The sequence below is a fragment of the Marmota flaviventris genome, chromosome 6 (assembly GCF_047511675.1).
Source record: "Marmota flaviventris isolate mMarFla1 chromosome 6, mMarFla1.hap1, whole genome shotgun sequence".
NCBI lineage: Eukaryota > Metazoa > Chordata > Mammalia > Rodentia > Sciuridae > Marmota > Marmota flaviventris.
Genome location: NC_092503.1, coordinates 126,525,721 through 126,543,313, shown reverse-complemented (window position 1 = coordinate 126,543,313; position 17,593 = coordinate 126,525,721). Strand labels below are relative to the sequence as shown.

General features: G+C 35.5%; 1 protein-coding gene across 1 annotated transcript; it reads right to left on the bottom strand.

The window, feature by feature from the left end:
• Positions 1 to 9,409: 9,409 nt before the first annotated feature.
• LOC114080727 (olfactory receptor 2W1-like) lies at positions 9,410 to 10,362 on the bottom strand. The gene is given in 2 exon segments (XM_027922325.2): positions 9,410 to 9,939; positions 9,942 to 10,362. Coding segments are annotated over 2 exon segments (951 nt in total).
• Positions 10,363 to 17,593: the final 7,231 nt, after the last annotated feature.

Sequence of the window (17,593 nt, the reverse complement as noted above, 5' to 3'; positions counted from 1 at the left end):
GGGTAAAATAGTGTCTAATACCTCCAGGAATTTGTGGACGGGATCTTGTGAGGGAGAAGATGGGAGGAGGGAGGCAGGGTTTCAAGGAATGAGACAAGGAGGGATAGAACCCTGGAAGGAGGAAGTAGCCCCTTGTAAGTGAGAAAATCCTTTAGATGGTGAGGAGATGAGATGGTTAGCGGGGAGCCAAAGGTAAGCTTGTGTGCTTCTTTCTGGAGGTCATGGGATGTTGCTAGGGCTCTGAGGCATGGGGGCCAGCCCCTGACAGTGGGGTTGAGCTATTTGGATAGATAGGCCACTGGTGCAAATGTGGGGACATATTCCTGACCCAGAACACCCAGACTTTGTCTCTGTTTTTCACATACATAGAGGGTGAAGTGTCGGGAGAGGTCGGGGAGATGCAGGGCGGGTGCCCAGAGGAGTACCTTTTTAAAGGGCTTCCCTACCACTGAGAGTAGGGGTTCATCTTGGGGGCCCTTGGCTACATTATATAGCACATGGTGAGGAGGGAGAAATTCAAAAGTAATCCAGGCCCTGAAGTACCCAGCCAAACCCAAGAAGGAGAGTCGTCTTTGGTCTTTGGTGTAGGTATAGACACAATAACCTGTTTTCTATCTACTGTAATGGCTTTTTTCCCTTGAAAGATAGAGAACCCTAGATACATGCTATTTGGGCCTTTTGTGGAGAGGCCCGATATCCCTTTAAGACCAAGAAATTAAGTAGGAGAACTGTGTCATCTGTTGAGTGCCCTTTGGATGGGCTAGAAGAATTTGTAGAGGTTTACAAGAGGTGCAGAGAGCAGGATTGGATCAGAACAAGAAGAAAGACTGGAAGAGATCCCTTAGAATGGAGGGATCCAGGGACCCAAAAAGGGGCCATCTGCTTTGGTTGTCGATAAGTGGGCCAGGCCTGGGTGCTACATTTGATCCAAGAGGCATTGTAGGGGAGAGTCGACCAGCAGAGAGGACACATTACCCATGTAAGGAGGAGGGAAGAGGATGCAGAGAAGGAGGAAACTGATTTATTGGCAAAAGGAGCGTCCCCGCTAGAGCCAAAAAATCAGGAGTGCCTAAATGGCAGATTCGAGCTGCAGAGATTAGTTGTCACCGAATCCTGACAGTCGAAGCTCTCCTCCTGGACAGAGCCAGAGCCATGGAAAACCTTGGCCAAGGCTTTTCAGGACCCCTCCTGGAGAGGCTGGATACTCCCAGGGCCAGAAAGAAGGGAGGGTAAGGGGAGGGTAAGCATCTCTCCAGTGGCCCTCTCTTAAGGTGAGAGCACTAGGACTTTCGAATCTGCCCAAAGAAGGAGTCCCTGAGGGCCACCATAGCCTTAAAGGCTGTAGTGGGGTGCTTTCCTCCCCAAAGTTAGGTAAAGAGATTTGCAAGACGATAATCAACATATTGCAAGAGGGAGGATTCGGGGCACTGGGGGTGAAAAGATTGGAGGTTGGAGGCCAAGGTTTGTCCAAAGAGGTATGGACTATCTCAAAATCCCTGAGGAAGGACAGTCCAGGTTAATGGCAAAAAGATATCCTTTAAATCTATGACTGAGAAGTGGTGGCAGTGTGGGGGATCTGAGACAGCAGAATGTATGGGTTGGGAACCAAAGGATATATGGGCCTAACAGAGGTGTTGATGAGTCATAGGTAGGACCTGTTGGGCTTTTTTACCACTAGTATGGGAGTATTGTAAGGGGAATGTGCAGGACTGAAGTACCCCTTGCTAAGAATGTCCTGAATAATAGGTTGTAGGCCCAGAAGAGCTTTTGTGGACAGGGGGGATTGAGCCTGATTGGAGAAGCTGTTAGGATCTTTGAGATGAATGTTAACTGGTGGGCAGGAAATGGTGGAGGGGTGTGGGTATCCCATACAATCAGGTCAACCAGATTAGTATGGTATTTCATGTCAGCCTCACAAGTGGAGCAGAATGGCCAGTCTTCTTCCAAAAGGGCCAGAGAAGAAGAACAGGCCGATTCTGGGGCCTGACTGATGCCAGGAGCCCTTATGTTGATTGTTGTATTGAATTTAGAGAGAATATCTCAGCTGAGTAAAGGAACTGGATATTGGGGCATAACTAGTAACATCTGAGAGAATGGGAAGTTGTCTATGGAACAGAGTAATAGGGGAGTCTTTCTTGGATAGATGGTCTTTCCTCCTACCCCGGCAGTAGGAGAGGTGGACGGCACTATTTGCCCCCAGAATTATGTCAGGACTGAGAAGGTAGCCCTGTGTCAAGGAGAAACTCAACCTTGCGTCCATCCACCTGAATCCACACCCTGGGTTCTTGCTTATTAATTGTTACAGCCGGGGACAAGGACCCAAGGCATCGTCAATTGATTGCCATGCCCAGAAGGTCGGAGGGTTCCCTGGCCATAGGCCTCCTACGGGATCTAGGACAGTCAGAGCCCCAATGACCTTGTTGTTGACATTTAGACATGGAGTACACGGAATGTGTGGTGCAGGGCATGCCTTGGCCCAATATCCCTCCTTGCCACACTTGAATCACCTGGGGGGTTTTTGGTGATGGGCGGCGACCCGAGGAAGCACCCTGCAGGGCCTGGGCAAGCATCTGAAATTTTTCAATCTGGGCGGTGGCAGGGCCTTGTTTGAACATTTTTAGTTTGGCCCAGATGTCGGGGTAGGTCTGTGAGAGGAAATATGTCAAAAGGACATGATGGCCATCTGGGGTTTTGGGATCTTGGTTACTCCTAAAGGGCTTTCGTAAGCCGATTCAGAAATTCCGATAGGGTCTCTTGTAATTGTTGGAAACTGACGGCCTTACGTGCCACTTTTTTGAGCCCAGCAATAATACATGTGGAGAATCAGTCCCTACTCTGTATGTCAGCTTGTGTATTATTATCCCAGTCAGGAATTTGATCTGGGGCAGCAAGTGGCCCCAGAGGGTGATTTGGATTAACTTGGTGAGTTTCATCCACATGGGCTCTGGCAAGTTCCCAGACTCTGGTACGTTCCTCAAGAAGGAGAGTATTAGCCAATAACATATAAGTGAGGCTAGAGGCCTGGAGGACCCATTGAAACTCTCTTCTGTGGTGAATGAGCCCAACCTTCACTCTAGTTGTGTGAGGTCATTCATAGAGAATGGGACATGTACCCGGATAATGCCCTCAGGTCCAGCAACCTCTCTTAAAGGGGCCATGGTTTGTGGTACTAGGAAGTGGGACATAGTTTAGGGGGGACTGAAGGTATCAGGGGGAGCAGGGGGGAGTTGATGGAGGAGGTCAGTAGGGAGGGGTTCATCTGCTGGATAGGTAGGGGTGAGAATGAAGAAGAGAAAAAGCCTCAACATTTCCTTCCACTTTTTCAAGCACTCACAGAAGTTAAACAGATCTCTGAGAATTGCAGGATCTAGGGATCCTCCTGGGGGCCATCGACTTTGATTGTCTAATTGATTATAAGGCCAATCTTGTGTGCAGAATTTAATAAGGGGGAGTCTGCAGGGAGGGAAGAAGAGGCCCTCATGGTCAGGAGAGGGACAAGAATGGTTGAGAGAGAGAGAGAGAGAGAGAGATGCCTGTTCTTCCACCCCTCAGGACCTCCCACTCATGAACCGGGTTCCAGAGAGTCCACTGTGACCATGAAGGTCATGGCAGGATGTGTTCTGTCCTCCAGATTGGGCTTCAGAGGTTTGCTGGACAATCATGGTCAAAGCCCCTGCATATATCCCGTCTGAAGTTGGATACCCGATACGGGAGCTCACCTACTGAAGAGACAGCATTGTGAGAGTAGTAGCAGCACTCAAAAGAGTGGATGAGGACAGCAAGCCTTGAGAGAGGGGCCCCTCGAGCAGCAAGGCATTTCCCCTTCCCGGGTTTTGGCACCAATGAAAGAACGAACAAGGCTCCTCATCAGAGAAAATGCCCTTTTATTGAGGAACAGCTCTGCATATTTATAAAGCCATGGGTGGTTTGACAGTTAGCATGGGGTGCTTTTTGATTGATGGGTAAGGATCAGGTGAGTCAGCAGGGCTAGTCTGATTGGTGGGTAAGGATCATGTGAGCCAGCAGGGCTCACCATTGGACAGCTCTTCTTGGGGGATGGGGAAGTTAGTCTTTGGAGCCAGGGTGACTCCCTACAACAAAATTCATGTAAATTCTCATATTTTCATGATAATTCATTTCTCTAATTTACAGAATTGAAAAATTATTTTTTTTAACCAGTGTATGCATGTTGTGACTATAGGTAAATAGAAGAAAATTTACTAACTGCCCATGAAGGCCACTCACATGTATTTTATGTGTGTGTGTGTGTGTGTGTGTGTGTGTGTGTGTTTCTTATTTACTTTTCGTATTTACTCAGTATTTATTATATCAGTGTCAGATGTGGAACCCACGATTCAGAGAAAGTTAATAACATGCTCAAGGTGATACAACTAAGTTTGTGAGTTAAAGTGAACTGAATATAGCAAATAAGTTGAAAAAATATATTTGTAGAACAAACCTGTGAAACTTTTACTTGGGAAAAGATGAATCAAGTTTGTAATATTTAATTCATGAGAAAATCAAAAAAGCATTTCCAATAAATGTTTTTCTAGCTGTACCACTTTCCTAAGTATGATTCGGTAAATGATATCATTGTGGTGCCTAAGCTGACTCATAGATAATGTTTATTTATTGAACCTGAGGCTAATTTATACTTCTTTATGTTATTATTTAGCTACACATTTGGTGGCAATGAGATTTATTTTTCCTTATGTTAAAACTCTGACCATCAGGATATGAAGACACTTTCCTCTAAGTGGAGAGTAAGTCCCATGGTGGACTAGCCCCAAGGTCTGTGTTTGTTCTTATGTGTTAGAATAGGAATTGTCTTTAATTTTTCAGAATTTGGTGACTCAAAATATTTAACTAGACTTGTCTGTGATTTCAAATTATTGTAATGAGAATTTACTTGTGAATCACTGAAGGATCTGTCATAGGAGAATGGGAATATTTTTGAAACAAATCTGTGAGAAATAATTATTTTGTAGAGTATTTATAATTTCTTTATATTTTCTTTATATAAAATATCTAATATAGTACTGCAACTTCAACTTTTTGGGGATTTATAATCATAATTATTTATTGAAGAGGATTAAATCTCATATAATCTGAGATATCTGAAATAAATCTTAAAACATTGGCTGCAGAGATTTATTCATGTATCAGAGTTTCTCTCTAAGTGGAAAATGGCTTCCAAAGACTTTATTCTTAAAATTTATTATGATACTTTCAATATGTAATACTGTCAACATGAACAATGTTTAGTACTTAAAGCAATTTACTTAAAAGTTAATGTGATTGAGCATCCTAATGTTTGATATTAACGTATTTCACAGGCACCAAAATGCAAAGTTATATATTAAAATAAAGAAGTATAAATTAACCTTGAGCTCAATAAATAATAATATATTTCTTCTATAGTGTATATACTATCTATATATTATATATAGCATATATATAACATAGATATACACATATATAACATATTATATATACTATAAATAGCATGTATATATTTGTATATATGGCTTCCAAGGGCTCTATGTAGCATATATAATATATAATATGTATATAAACATTATATAATGGTGTTTTATATAATCATGAGCCACATAACCATATACCACATATAGAGTCAAGTATATATCATATATAATAGATATTATATAACATACAAATATTATATGCACATATAATAGCCAGATATATTTGAACCTTTCTTCACGGAAATTTATTAGGTAAATATACTTGAAAATTCATATGAATCCATTAGTTTATTTACATAAAACCACCTTATGTATAATAAGTTTCTCATGACATTTGGTTTCATTGGTATTCACGGAAATTTATTCAATTCTTTCTTTTTTGGAATTGTTTTCAGCCATAACTCCTTGAGTGATTAATAAATGATGCCAGTGGAAAGAGGATTGGGTAATAATATATTCCTTCTTTATCATATTCTCTTTGTTATCACAAAATCATAGTTCTCTGATATTATCCATATAAAATTCAATAGCATGAGGTAACTTTTCGCAGTGCCTACCACATAGCAGGCATTTTTATAAAAAATATTTTTATTTGTTGTTGATCAACCTTTATTTTATTGATTCTTAGCAGTGCTAAGAATCGAACCCAGTTCCTCACACATTCAAGGCAAGGGTTCTACCACTGAGTCACAAGCCCAGCCCTACAGCAGGCAGTTTTTACATCCTCACTTATTGATTAATTAATCTAGTCTTCATTTGACAACCCATTTTGCTTACATGAGGCTATTTAATTATATTCTTTGTTTTAATTATGTCCATGCTGGTTTTTAAGCCTCTGTGACTTTGCCACTTTCTTAATGTAGATCTTTTCTGCCAAATTCAGATCTTAGAGAATTTTTAAAGCATCTCAAGTGCCATGTCATCTCCCGAAAATATTTCAATTTTCTCTAATTTGGATTTATGTACTACTACTCTGAAGAACCTTTGATCTGTAATTAGTCCCAAGTTTAGCATTTAGGAAGCTTAGCGGAAGATGACCTCCAATGGTATCATACAATGTTGGTTTTCCCAACATAAAAAGCTGGTATCTTTGTTCCTGTGTCCTCCTATGTAATGCTTCATTTTAATTTACAGTAGAGGAAACAGGAAGCAAAAAATTAATTTAATTCTGTCATATTTGTTATTGCTTACTTTAAGAGCATCTCTGGCTTCAAGAGTGAGCCTAGAATCCCAGCAATGTCACAAATCATAAAGCCTTCCCACTACACAATAGGTCTTCTTTACCAGTTGTTCTGGATAGCCTTTAGTCAATATGAAAGAAAAGATAGATAGTGAAGCCAAATATAGCAACAGTGAAAAACATGACAGGAAAATAGAAAAGTTATTTTAGTAATTGACTTTAAATTTAAGAAAACAAAGCCTTGAGAATATTGAGTTATTTTTTTTTCTCAAGGTAAAATAAGATTCAAATTCTGGTCTCCTGCATCCTGTTCTAATGTTTCTTTCATGCATTTTTCTTTATTCATTCTTTCTCTCCCTATTTTTTCTATTTCTGTGTTTCTTTTCATCTTTTTTCTCCTTTATCATAGCAAGGACAGCTGGCATGACACTTATTTTCTGGCAAATTTTAATTTTACATATTTTTATAGCACATCATGGTCAAATATGGGCACAATGTTTTCTTACTCCTGTGGCACTTTGCACACCTTCATGAATATTGACCAAGTCATAATAGATCATTGACTTTAGATGAGCTAGAGCAAGTGAGGTAAATTTTCATAAATAATGATGTGAGCCATGATCAGAAGAGGAACTCCTGAGTATAGAGAATAATTATTATTGTTATTATTTATAATTCTACTTAGCCTTTTTAGGATATATATTTTTCTACAAGCATGAGGCAAGGCATATTAACTTATAGAACCACCAATGAGCTTACTTGTGTAAGCTCAAACCTCAATATATTTAAAGGATTTATTGTTATTTAATGAAATTGTGTGGATATATACATTCATTTAGGGAAAACAAAATAGTATTGTAAGTTTTTCATCACTGTCACCAAAATCCCTGAGAAAAACAACTTAAAGGAGAAAAGATTTATTTTGGCTCACAGTTTAGAAGTTTCTGTGCATGGTCAGCTGATCCAAGGCAAAATAATCATGGTGGAGGGCTTGGCTGAGAAAAATTGCTCAGCTCATGGAAGCTAGGAAGCAAGTAGTTTGGGGGATAACATAAATGGGACTGGATGCAAAAAATACTTCCAGGATATTCCTGCTTTTTTCAGCTAATTACCCCCTCCCAATAATCCAATCAGATTATTAATTCATTAAATGGATTAATCCACTTATGAGATCCAAGCCTTCATGATCCAAACGGTTTCCAAAAGCTCCACTTATAGACCTTGCTGCATTAGGAACCAAATCTTCCAAATATGACCTTTTGGGGTACATTCTAGATCCAAACCATAACATTAAGAATGCTATATTTTGCATAGTAAATGCCACAGAGACAAACCAAAAAGAAAACAAAACTAGGCATCCAGAAAAAAAGACACTGTAAAATGTAATGTTCTCCCATAAGTATATAAGTAATTTATTTTAGTTTACTTAGTTACTGAAGTTGATAAATGATATGTCACCTATCATTGCTTTTAAATCTTGGAGTCAGAACAGGTGATTTGGGAAAATAAGCAGGAGGATTGTAAATTTGAGGTGAGCCTCAGCAACTTATTGAGGACCTAAACAACTTAGCAAGACACTGTCTCAAAATGAAAAAATAAAAGGCTGGGGATGTGACTCAGTTGTTCAGCACTCCTTGGTTTAATCCCCATTACGCTACCACCGCCTCTCAAAAAAGAGTAAGAACACATGTTAAAATATACATAGTGTAGAGAATAAAATGTTAGGTTACTTTTATATTTTATAAATGTATCTGATGAACTCTGTCTAGATTGAATATAATTATTAACTTTTAGAGATAGGTATCAGACCATAGAAAAAAAAGTTTAATTTAAAAGTTAACACGGTTTTCAAAAAAAACCCAATATATTATCATAAATGGAAATCAATAGTATCATTTTATAAAATTACATTATAAAAATAATACTGCATTAATTCACATTAATTTTCTTATTCCATAAATATATACTAAAAGCCTAACTGGTTTCAAACTAGTAATATTCTCTTTCTGAAAATGTTAGGATATTAATATAATAAAGTTTCACAAATAATGGATAAAAAAAAAATTAGTCTGGGCTGTCACCTTTAAAAAGTCTTTGATAAATATCTTTTTATTTCTATCATGAAATATTCTTCCATGATACCTATCATGATACAGAAGTTAAAGACTTAAATTACAAAGATGCTTTACTCAAGATATTAATGTCAACTTTAATTGACTGAAGAGAAAAATTTTCAAAAAGTGCTTAAGATAATTACAAGCTGGTAGATTTTATTGTCTGAACCCCCCCAAATATAAATATAAAAGTAAATATCAGAAAAGACTTAATATGCAAAGTAACTATTAATATTTTATTACTTAACATACAAACCAAAATTTATATGAAACTGTGTGTGCAGGTCTTTATGATGATTATGCATTGCATTTAAAATACAAAACTAGATAATTAAAGTTGCTTCTATGTGGCTTGAGAAGAAAATTCATTTAAGTTTATTTACATTTTTCTTTTATGTAAATTAAAAATATAAATTATTAATGACCTTTTCTCCTATACATATGCCCGTGATTAAAGGAACAAAAACTAAGTAGTATGTTACAACATTGCTTGCATTAATAAAATGTTTGCAAATAAGAAGTATTATGTTAATTCATCACAATGATCTAAGGATTACTTAACTCCATAAAAATTAAAGACAATTAGAAAACACATTTCATTACTTTATTTATTCTAATATAGATCTCTTCTAATGTCTCTTTACTTTCCCAGCTTCATTGTGAACTCTCATCAGCTTCTTCAGTGCATCCTTCATGTCCTTATTCCTTAAGGTGTAAATGAGGGGGTTGAGACTTGGAGTGATGATGGTGTAAAAGAGGGTAAAGAACTTTCCTTGGTCCTTGGAAGCACTGTTACCTGGTTGTAGGTACAAGTAGATAATAGCTCCATAGAACATGAACACAACAGTGAGATGAGATCCACAGGAATTCATTGCTTTGCATTGGCCAGCTTTAGATTTCATTTTTAGCACAGCTTTGGCAATGCAGCCATAGGATATAAGGATAAGGATGAGAGGTGTGAGGACAATGATAATGCCTAAAGCAAACAAAGACATTTGTACTGCTGCTGTGTCTACACAAGCTATCTTGACCATAGCTGGCAACTCACACAAGAAATGATCCAGAAGGTTGTTTCCACACCTAGGCAAATACAGGGTGAGTGTACATAACACTACAGAATTGGCCAAATTAATACTCCAGACCACGACAATCATTTGAGACATAGACGAGGGTTCATGATTATCAAATAATGCAAAGGCTTACAAATAGCTGTAAAACGGTCATAGGACATGACAGCCAGGAGAAGGCACTCAATGGAGCCAGACCACATGTAAACATAGAGTTGAATGACACAACCCACATAGCTGATTGTCTTTGTGGGTCCCCACAAGTTGACCAGCATCTGAGGGACAATGGTGGTTGTGAAACACAGATCTAGAAAAGATAAATTCCTGAGGAAAAAGTACATTGGTGTGTGCAGGTGGGAATCCAGGAGAGATGCAATAATGATGGCTGTGTTTCCCATCAATGTGATAGAATAGAAGATGGTGACAACTCCTGACAGGATCACATGCAGTTTAGGATGGTCAGAGGAGCCCAGCAGAATAAAACCATTTGAAAAACTATAATTTCTTTGGTCCATTGTTCTTTGATATTTAAATTCTAGATTGAAAACAAAAGTAGTAGGAAAGGGAATAGGAGGAGGAGAAGGAAGAAAAAGAAGTGGGGGAAAAGGAAGGTGAAGGAGGAGGAGGAAGTGAAGGAGGACAAGAAGAGATGAAGAAAGAAAAAGCAAGAGAAAGAGGAAACAAGAAGGAGGAGGAAGAGGAGAGAGAAGAAAGAAATAATTTCTCTATATATTAATGGAAATTTGATTAATTGTAGATTTTTTTCTCATGTCGGATTAAGTATCTAGGTAATCTTGGAGAGTTCAATATTGAACTTATGGTCTGAATTTTCTCACATGGAAATTAGAAAGTTTGGAATTGATCTAGTATTAAAATGATATGACTCTACATTTCTTTAAAATTTTTTTTTAGTTGTAGTTGGACACAATACCTTTAATTAATTAATTATTATTTTTATTAATGTGGTGCTGAGGATTGAACCCAGGGCCTTACATGTGTGAGGCAAGTGTTCTACCACTGAGCCACAATCCCAGCCCCCCTATAATGTTTTATAAAGCTAGTTAGATTGGTATAGTGAAGATCTTCTTTTACTTTGTTATTAAACCCCCCTGTAAAAGCTAACTGTTTGATTAGTTTTACAATGAGGAAAACAGTATTGCTCTTTTTTCCATTAGTTAGTGAATGGCACCTTGGATCTAACTGTTGCTCTCAGATATCTGGCATTTATTTTGCCCCATTTTTATCTCTCATCCTCAATACCTCCCTTATAAGAAAATTTATAAATTTGAGTGCCAAATTAACCACTTACCTTTAAAATTTTTTTTATCACCACTACCCTAAATCAAATCATAGTCTTTAATCCTTTCATTCAATCTTATGCCTTTACACTATTACACTATTCAATAAAATTATGTCACCCATGTTTTTAAAGCTTGTTAGATGATTTCTAGATCAATTAAGAAACATTTTAATTTTTGAAGATGACCTCAAATGACCTGCATATTTTGGCTGCTAGGATGTATTAATGCTTATCCCACCAATCACATTACCCGTTTTCACTATTAGCCTTCTTTCAGTTTTTTCAACTTGTCAAAACTCATTCTTGTCTAAACCCCTGTGAACTCTTCTTCCTTTCTGAGTAACTCTTAATCAATCTTTATATCATCTCTAAATGGTTCTTTCTTAAAAAGAAATTTACAGAACAGTTGATTTTTTTTTATGTTTACCTTATTTCATGCATAGGGAACTCATGCAGACAGCCACTGAAACATGAAGCTTAAAAGCATAGGCAGAAAAAACAAACAAACAAACAAACAAAAAACCAAAGAAAAGAAAACATAGGCAGAGAGCTGATGTTCATTCCTGTCTGTGCCAGTCTTTTAGCTGTGTGATCCAAGATAACTTACATACCACTGTTGAGCTCAGTTTCCTCTTGTGTAAAATGGTAACCATAAAGATACCTAGGGTTGCTATGAAATTAAATAATAAATTCAAAGTGCTTAAAACAAAGCTGGGAACATAGTATGATTCAATAATCTGAAGTTATTAAAATTATTATAAATAATTCTAATCATGTAGGACATAGATAAATATTTAATATTCTTTCTCCCAACATGAATATAAGGGCTATAAGACAGTAGATATTTTGACATAATCATGCATACATAGAATATAGTTTGCTTCATTTCAGTCCTCAGTACATCCTCTTTCCTTCTTTGCCTCCTCTGATTGCTCCCTTCTATTGGTATTCCTTCTATTTATTTATAGTATTTTTCTTCATCCATGCACAGCACCTAAAGCTTTCACCATAGAGCATATTAAAAAAATAATATAGTAGGGGGCTGGGTTGTGGCTAAATAGTAAAGCACTTGCCTAGTAGTGTGAGGAAGCACTGGGTTCAATGATAAGCACCACATAAAAAGGAGTGAATGAATAAATAAAAATATATTTATTAAAAATAATAATACAGTGATAGAAGGGGTTACTCAAATAGAAAATAATGTGATTTTATTAATATAGTAACAAATAATGTATTGATTAATTTTGATGTAAAACATTAGTCTGTATTTGAAAAACCAAAAAGTTTAGCAATATTTCAGAAGTACAACACAGATATGATTCCTCTAAACATGCATGAGCATCTCAGAACTACTCAAACTTGTAGTAGTCAAACAGATTATCAGTGTCAGGCTCTTCTAACAGAGTATAAAAAGGTAACTTCTTACCACCTGAAGGAAAAATGATATCCAGAAAAGTTTCATTTAATAGTGTATTATATACTTAAATTTTATCTAGAAAGTTAGATCCTGTGTTAAATATTCTTTTCACAAGAAAAAAAAATGTAAGAGTGGCAGAAATCTTTTGAAAGGGATGGATAGTTTTATGACATAAATTGTGGTAAAGACTTCAGGTAAATACTTGTGTCCAAACTCATCAAGCTGTATATATTAAATATGTACAGCCTTTTTAATGTCAATAATAACTCAATTAAGTGCTTATAAGAAATTAATACAAAATATTTAATTGAAGAATAAACTGATGCCTCCTTCTCTGTTACGTTGGAAAAAGTTGTGCTGTTTGTTTATCATGCTATCTCAAAACATGTCTTGGTATTATGAAGAAATTACTTTAAAATGGGGTGATGATCCAGAAGTGGAACATTTGCTAAATAAAGTAGATATATTGGTTTAGATCATTGTTTTGAAAAAGTCATTTGGTGATTTCCTCAGAACTAGCTTTTCAAAAATTATTATTTGAACCTGAGTTCTGCCAATAACCAAGTTAGATATTGAAATGTATTTCAAGTTATTATGCACCTTTACAATTCCATAAACATCATGTTTTTTTCCCAATTAATTCATACAATTTTATCTGTTCTTTAAAAAAACAAATAAATTGTACGTTATTAATGTATGACATCTAAACAGAGGGAGTTAAAAATAATTCATGCTTATTTATTTTGATACATAGGTTGATAATATCTGCAATTGAACCTAACTTCTGAATACAACAGGCCTTTCTGTTCAGATAATATGTAAGCAAAAATGAAATTCTTAAAAACAAAACAAAAAAATAAAAAATCCTTTTAAAATTAAACTTAACCTCATGATGTTAATTTCTTAGTAATGTCATTATCACTATAGTCCCAAAGACTAATTCAAGGATGGGTAAAAAAAAAAATAATTCTTCTTCTGCATGTTAAAAATTTAATGTAAGAAAATTTCAGACATTTTTCATGCATATTATAAGACCTAAAGACACATTAAAAAGATATCCTTCCTAGCTTCACAATCTCTAAGTACAAAATACTACCATTCTCCATTTTCAAATTAATATATATTTCCCTCTTGTATTTCTGCTGGGTTAAAATATTTGAAATTACAAATTAAGAAATAATTTTATGTCCTCTTAGTTATTAAATTTAGTATTTCCTTCACAGTATAGATAATAAGGGAGATTTCTTTGCAGATTTACAAAATTTATTTATTCTCAGACTTCTAAAAGAATAAATCATCAGAAGAATTCATCCATACAGGTTCTATGTTCTTTTATTTTCCACAAATCGTTTTACCATCACAGGCACATTATTTTCCAAGAACTATTAAAGATTATTCAAGATTAAAATTACCGTGATTCAAGGAGCATTCCCTTGATGTCCTACTTCTGTGCTACTGTAGAGTCCACAGTATGGAAAACGGTCCGGGTTAAACATTTGTTGCCAATCTCTCATATTTTTCCTGTGGTACCATGGAGAAATAAGTTCAAGAGATTTATTTTACAGTATGATAACTATAGTTAATGATGACAGTTTGTAGTCTTAAAGGATATTTTTTTGGGGAAACTGGGCATCAAACCCAGAGTTTCCTGCATGCTAGGCAAGTGCTCTACCACTAAGCTATATCCCAACCCTTAAAATACTGTGTTCTTGAAAAATGCAAAGGAGTTAATTTTAAATGTTCCCACCAAAAAATAACTATGTAAGGTTGTCCTTTTATTATTTAGCTAGATTTAACCATTCCATATGCATATATAATTTAAAACATCAGGTACTACTTTAAATATATGTATTTTTAGCTATCCATGTATCTTTAGTCACCAAGGAAAGCTATTGGACAGGGAAATGAGAAAATGTATTTGATTTTTCCTGTGTATTACAAACAAAACCTTCTTTTAAATAATGTGAATTTCCAACACAAGAATTATAGCATATGTTAACTCTAATATTTATAGCATGCACTGATTTGGAAGATAAGTTTACTCTGTACAGATATAGTTGTCTTTGAAAGAGAAGGCATTCAATTTCCAAATCCCTAAGTGGTAAATTCAGGATCATAATATTTGTTTTTCTTCAGTTGTCTTGGTTACAATGAGGTGTGGTCCAAATATTTCAATGTCCAAGAAAGTTTCACTAATGTCTCAGAGGTCACTATTTAAGCAGGTGATCCTGGAGTGAGTATGTACTCTGAGGATTTTTATAAGTTAGTTTATGATAATAATTTGTGACACTTCTCTTAATTAAAATTACATATCACCAAAAAGTACCATAATAAAATTTAGTGATACATGTTTGAAGACATGGAGTTTCTCATCACTGGGTAATAAAATAACTTGAACTACATTTGTATTATAGTAATCAGCTTATTTTACAACTTAGATATAGTGAGATAGTTGGGTGCATAGATTAGGGAACTAAATTTTCAGGGCTGAAATCTTGGTATTTCCAGTTATCAGATGGGTAAGTTTGGAAAAAATATTCAGCATTTGGTACCTCAGATTCTTATCAAAAGAGGGAAATAGTAGCAATACACAATTCAGAGGGTTAGAATGAAGATTAAGTAGGTTTAATTTACATAAGATATAATAATACTGGTTGGCACATAGTAAGCTTCCCATAAGTATTAGCTCTTATAATTTCAATACGAGGGAGTATGCATGCTGCAAAAAAATGTTCTTTTCATCAGTTTGAAAAGAACTTATATATGGTATTTTACAAAAGATTATGAAATGCTTTCTTCCAATCAAATGCTTCCTTTATGCATAACACATGTGTACATTTAGTAATGATGATAAGAAACAAAACCAACTAATGGCACATTTTTTGTTGTTCAAAATTCTAAATATCAGCATACTTGAAATGATTCACTTCAGGTTATTTAAACAAATTTTCATATATGCAGTGTGGCACACAATAAAATATGGCAGGAGGAGGAATGGAGGTTCAATGAATTAGACAAAGGCAAAGGAAGGGTTAGGGAATAGGAATAGGAAAGACAGTAGAATAAATTGGATATAATTTTCCTACACTCACATACGAAAACTTGACAAGTGAATCTCTACATGATGCACAACCACAAGAATTGGATCCCAATTAGAATAAGTTATTCTCCATGTATGTAAAATGTCAAAATACACTCTACTGTCATTTATACCTACAAACAACAAATTTAAAAAGCAATAAAAGTACAACTAACTACATGAAAACTAGGGAAAGGTAGAGAGTATAAACAGACATATGGAACATTCGGATAATATCATTATCACACAGACTTTTAAGTAACAGTGTTCATATAGGTTCAAATAGCATACTCAGAGAAAGAAAAGATAAAATGGCAACTTTCATTGTGTACTGTATTATAACTTGTGAACCTGATATCATGACAATTTATTCTACATGGCAAAATAAAATACAGAATCCTACTCCTTATAAGATCCTGAATTGGAACTTTCCAGTAAAAGAAATGAGGGCAAAATTTACTGTTCTTGAATTTTTTTTCAGTGAGATAGTATTATGGACTGAATATCTGTATCTCTACGAAATCCATGCATGAACCTGTAAACAACAGTGTGATGGTATTTGAAGGTAAGATCTTGAGAGGTAATTAAGTTTAGATAAGATAATAAAGGTGAGGATATTATGATGAAATAATGTTCCTAATAAAAGATGATGGGAAATCAGAACTCTATCACTCTCCCCTGGTATGTGAGGACATGGTGAGAAGATGATGCAAGCCAGAGAAACAGTCTTCCTTAGGAATCAAATCTACCAGCACCTTTAGACTTCCTAGCCTCCAGAACTGAGAAATGTCTATAGTTTAAGCCATCCAAAGAATGGTATTTTGTTATAGCAGTCTGAGCTGATTAAGACAGCTGAGGATATATATATATATATATATATATATATATATATATATATATATATATATATAAACACAGTGGCTTCCTATCAACTCCTGAAAATGACTTGCTTGCTATAGCATACTGAAGTAGTTTGAGAATATGCCTAAAATCTTCTCTGAAAATGCAGCAGCTTCCAACAAGTTATTACAAATCACATCCTTTGAAACTTCTTTCTGAAGTATTTCCTGACTTCAGTGGCAAATTTCCTAAACCTTGTTATCCCAACCCTTTCAGCAAGTTCAAAACCTTGGTTCATATATTAAGACTTTCACATATGGATTATATAGAGTGGTTTTTATTTTTCTGATCAAACCCTATCTGACTCTGGTTCTGGTAATCAAAGTGGGTCTATCATTATGAATAAAGTCATAATGAGAGGGATCTGAAATTGTTTACTGGTCTAACCTAATTTTTTGATATCTGCTTTACAGAAATGACAAATCTTTTGCTTGTTGAAGAAGCTCTTCATTCCTTGCTAAAGGAAGTTAGTTTTCTTTGGCTAAAGAGCATCCTAAGAGAATGTTGATTCTCCTCAAAATTTACAACCAGGATCTCTTTTGCTTCTAGATAACATCTAAATTTACATGGAAATGAGCACAAATTCTGACATCATGAACATCTTAAGTATCATTCTTACAAATCAGACATTCCATATTCTACGAATTTTCTTGGGAAACTTGAACTGATAATAATGGTTTGCTTGTTTAGTTGACTGAACCTGGACTCCATTGTGGCCCACAAAAACTAAAGTAGAAATGTCAGAACTTTCTAGAGTATTATTTGAGAAAATAATCCAAAGACTTCAGGAAATATTGAGATGAATTATGTGTCACCTACTCTCTCAAATGTTTGTTCTTGAGGAGATGTCAGTAAACAATCCCTTTAGTAAGTCTTTGAGAAATATGTTGATGATGGGAAATGTTCATCTGATTAAAAGGCTCGGTAGTGGATGTTTTCTGTGAGCCAAAATAGCAGTAGGAGATTTTTACTATTGCAACAGGCTTCTTAAATAGAATGGGAGTAATTGAACCTCAAAATGTCAAACGTCAAATTGTAGCACAACTGCCT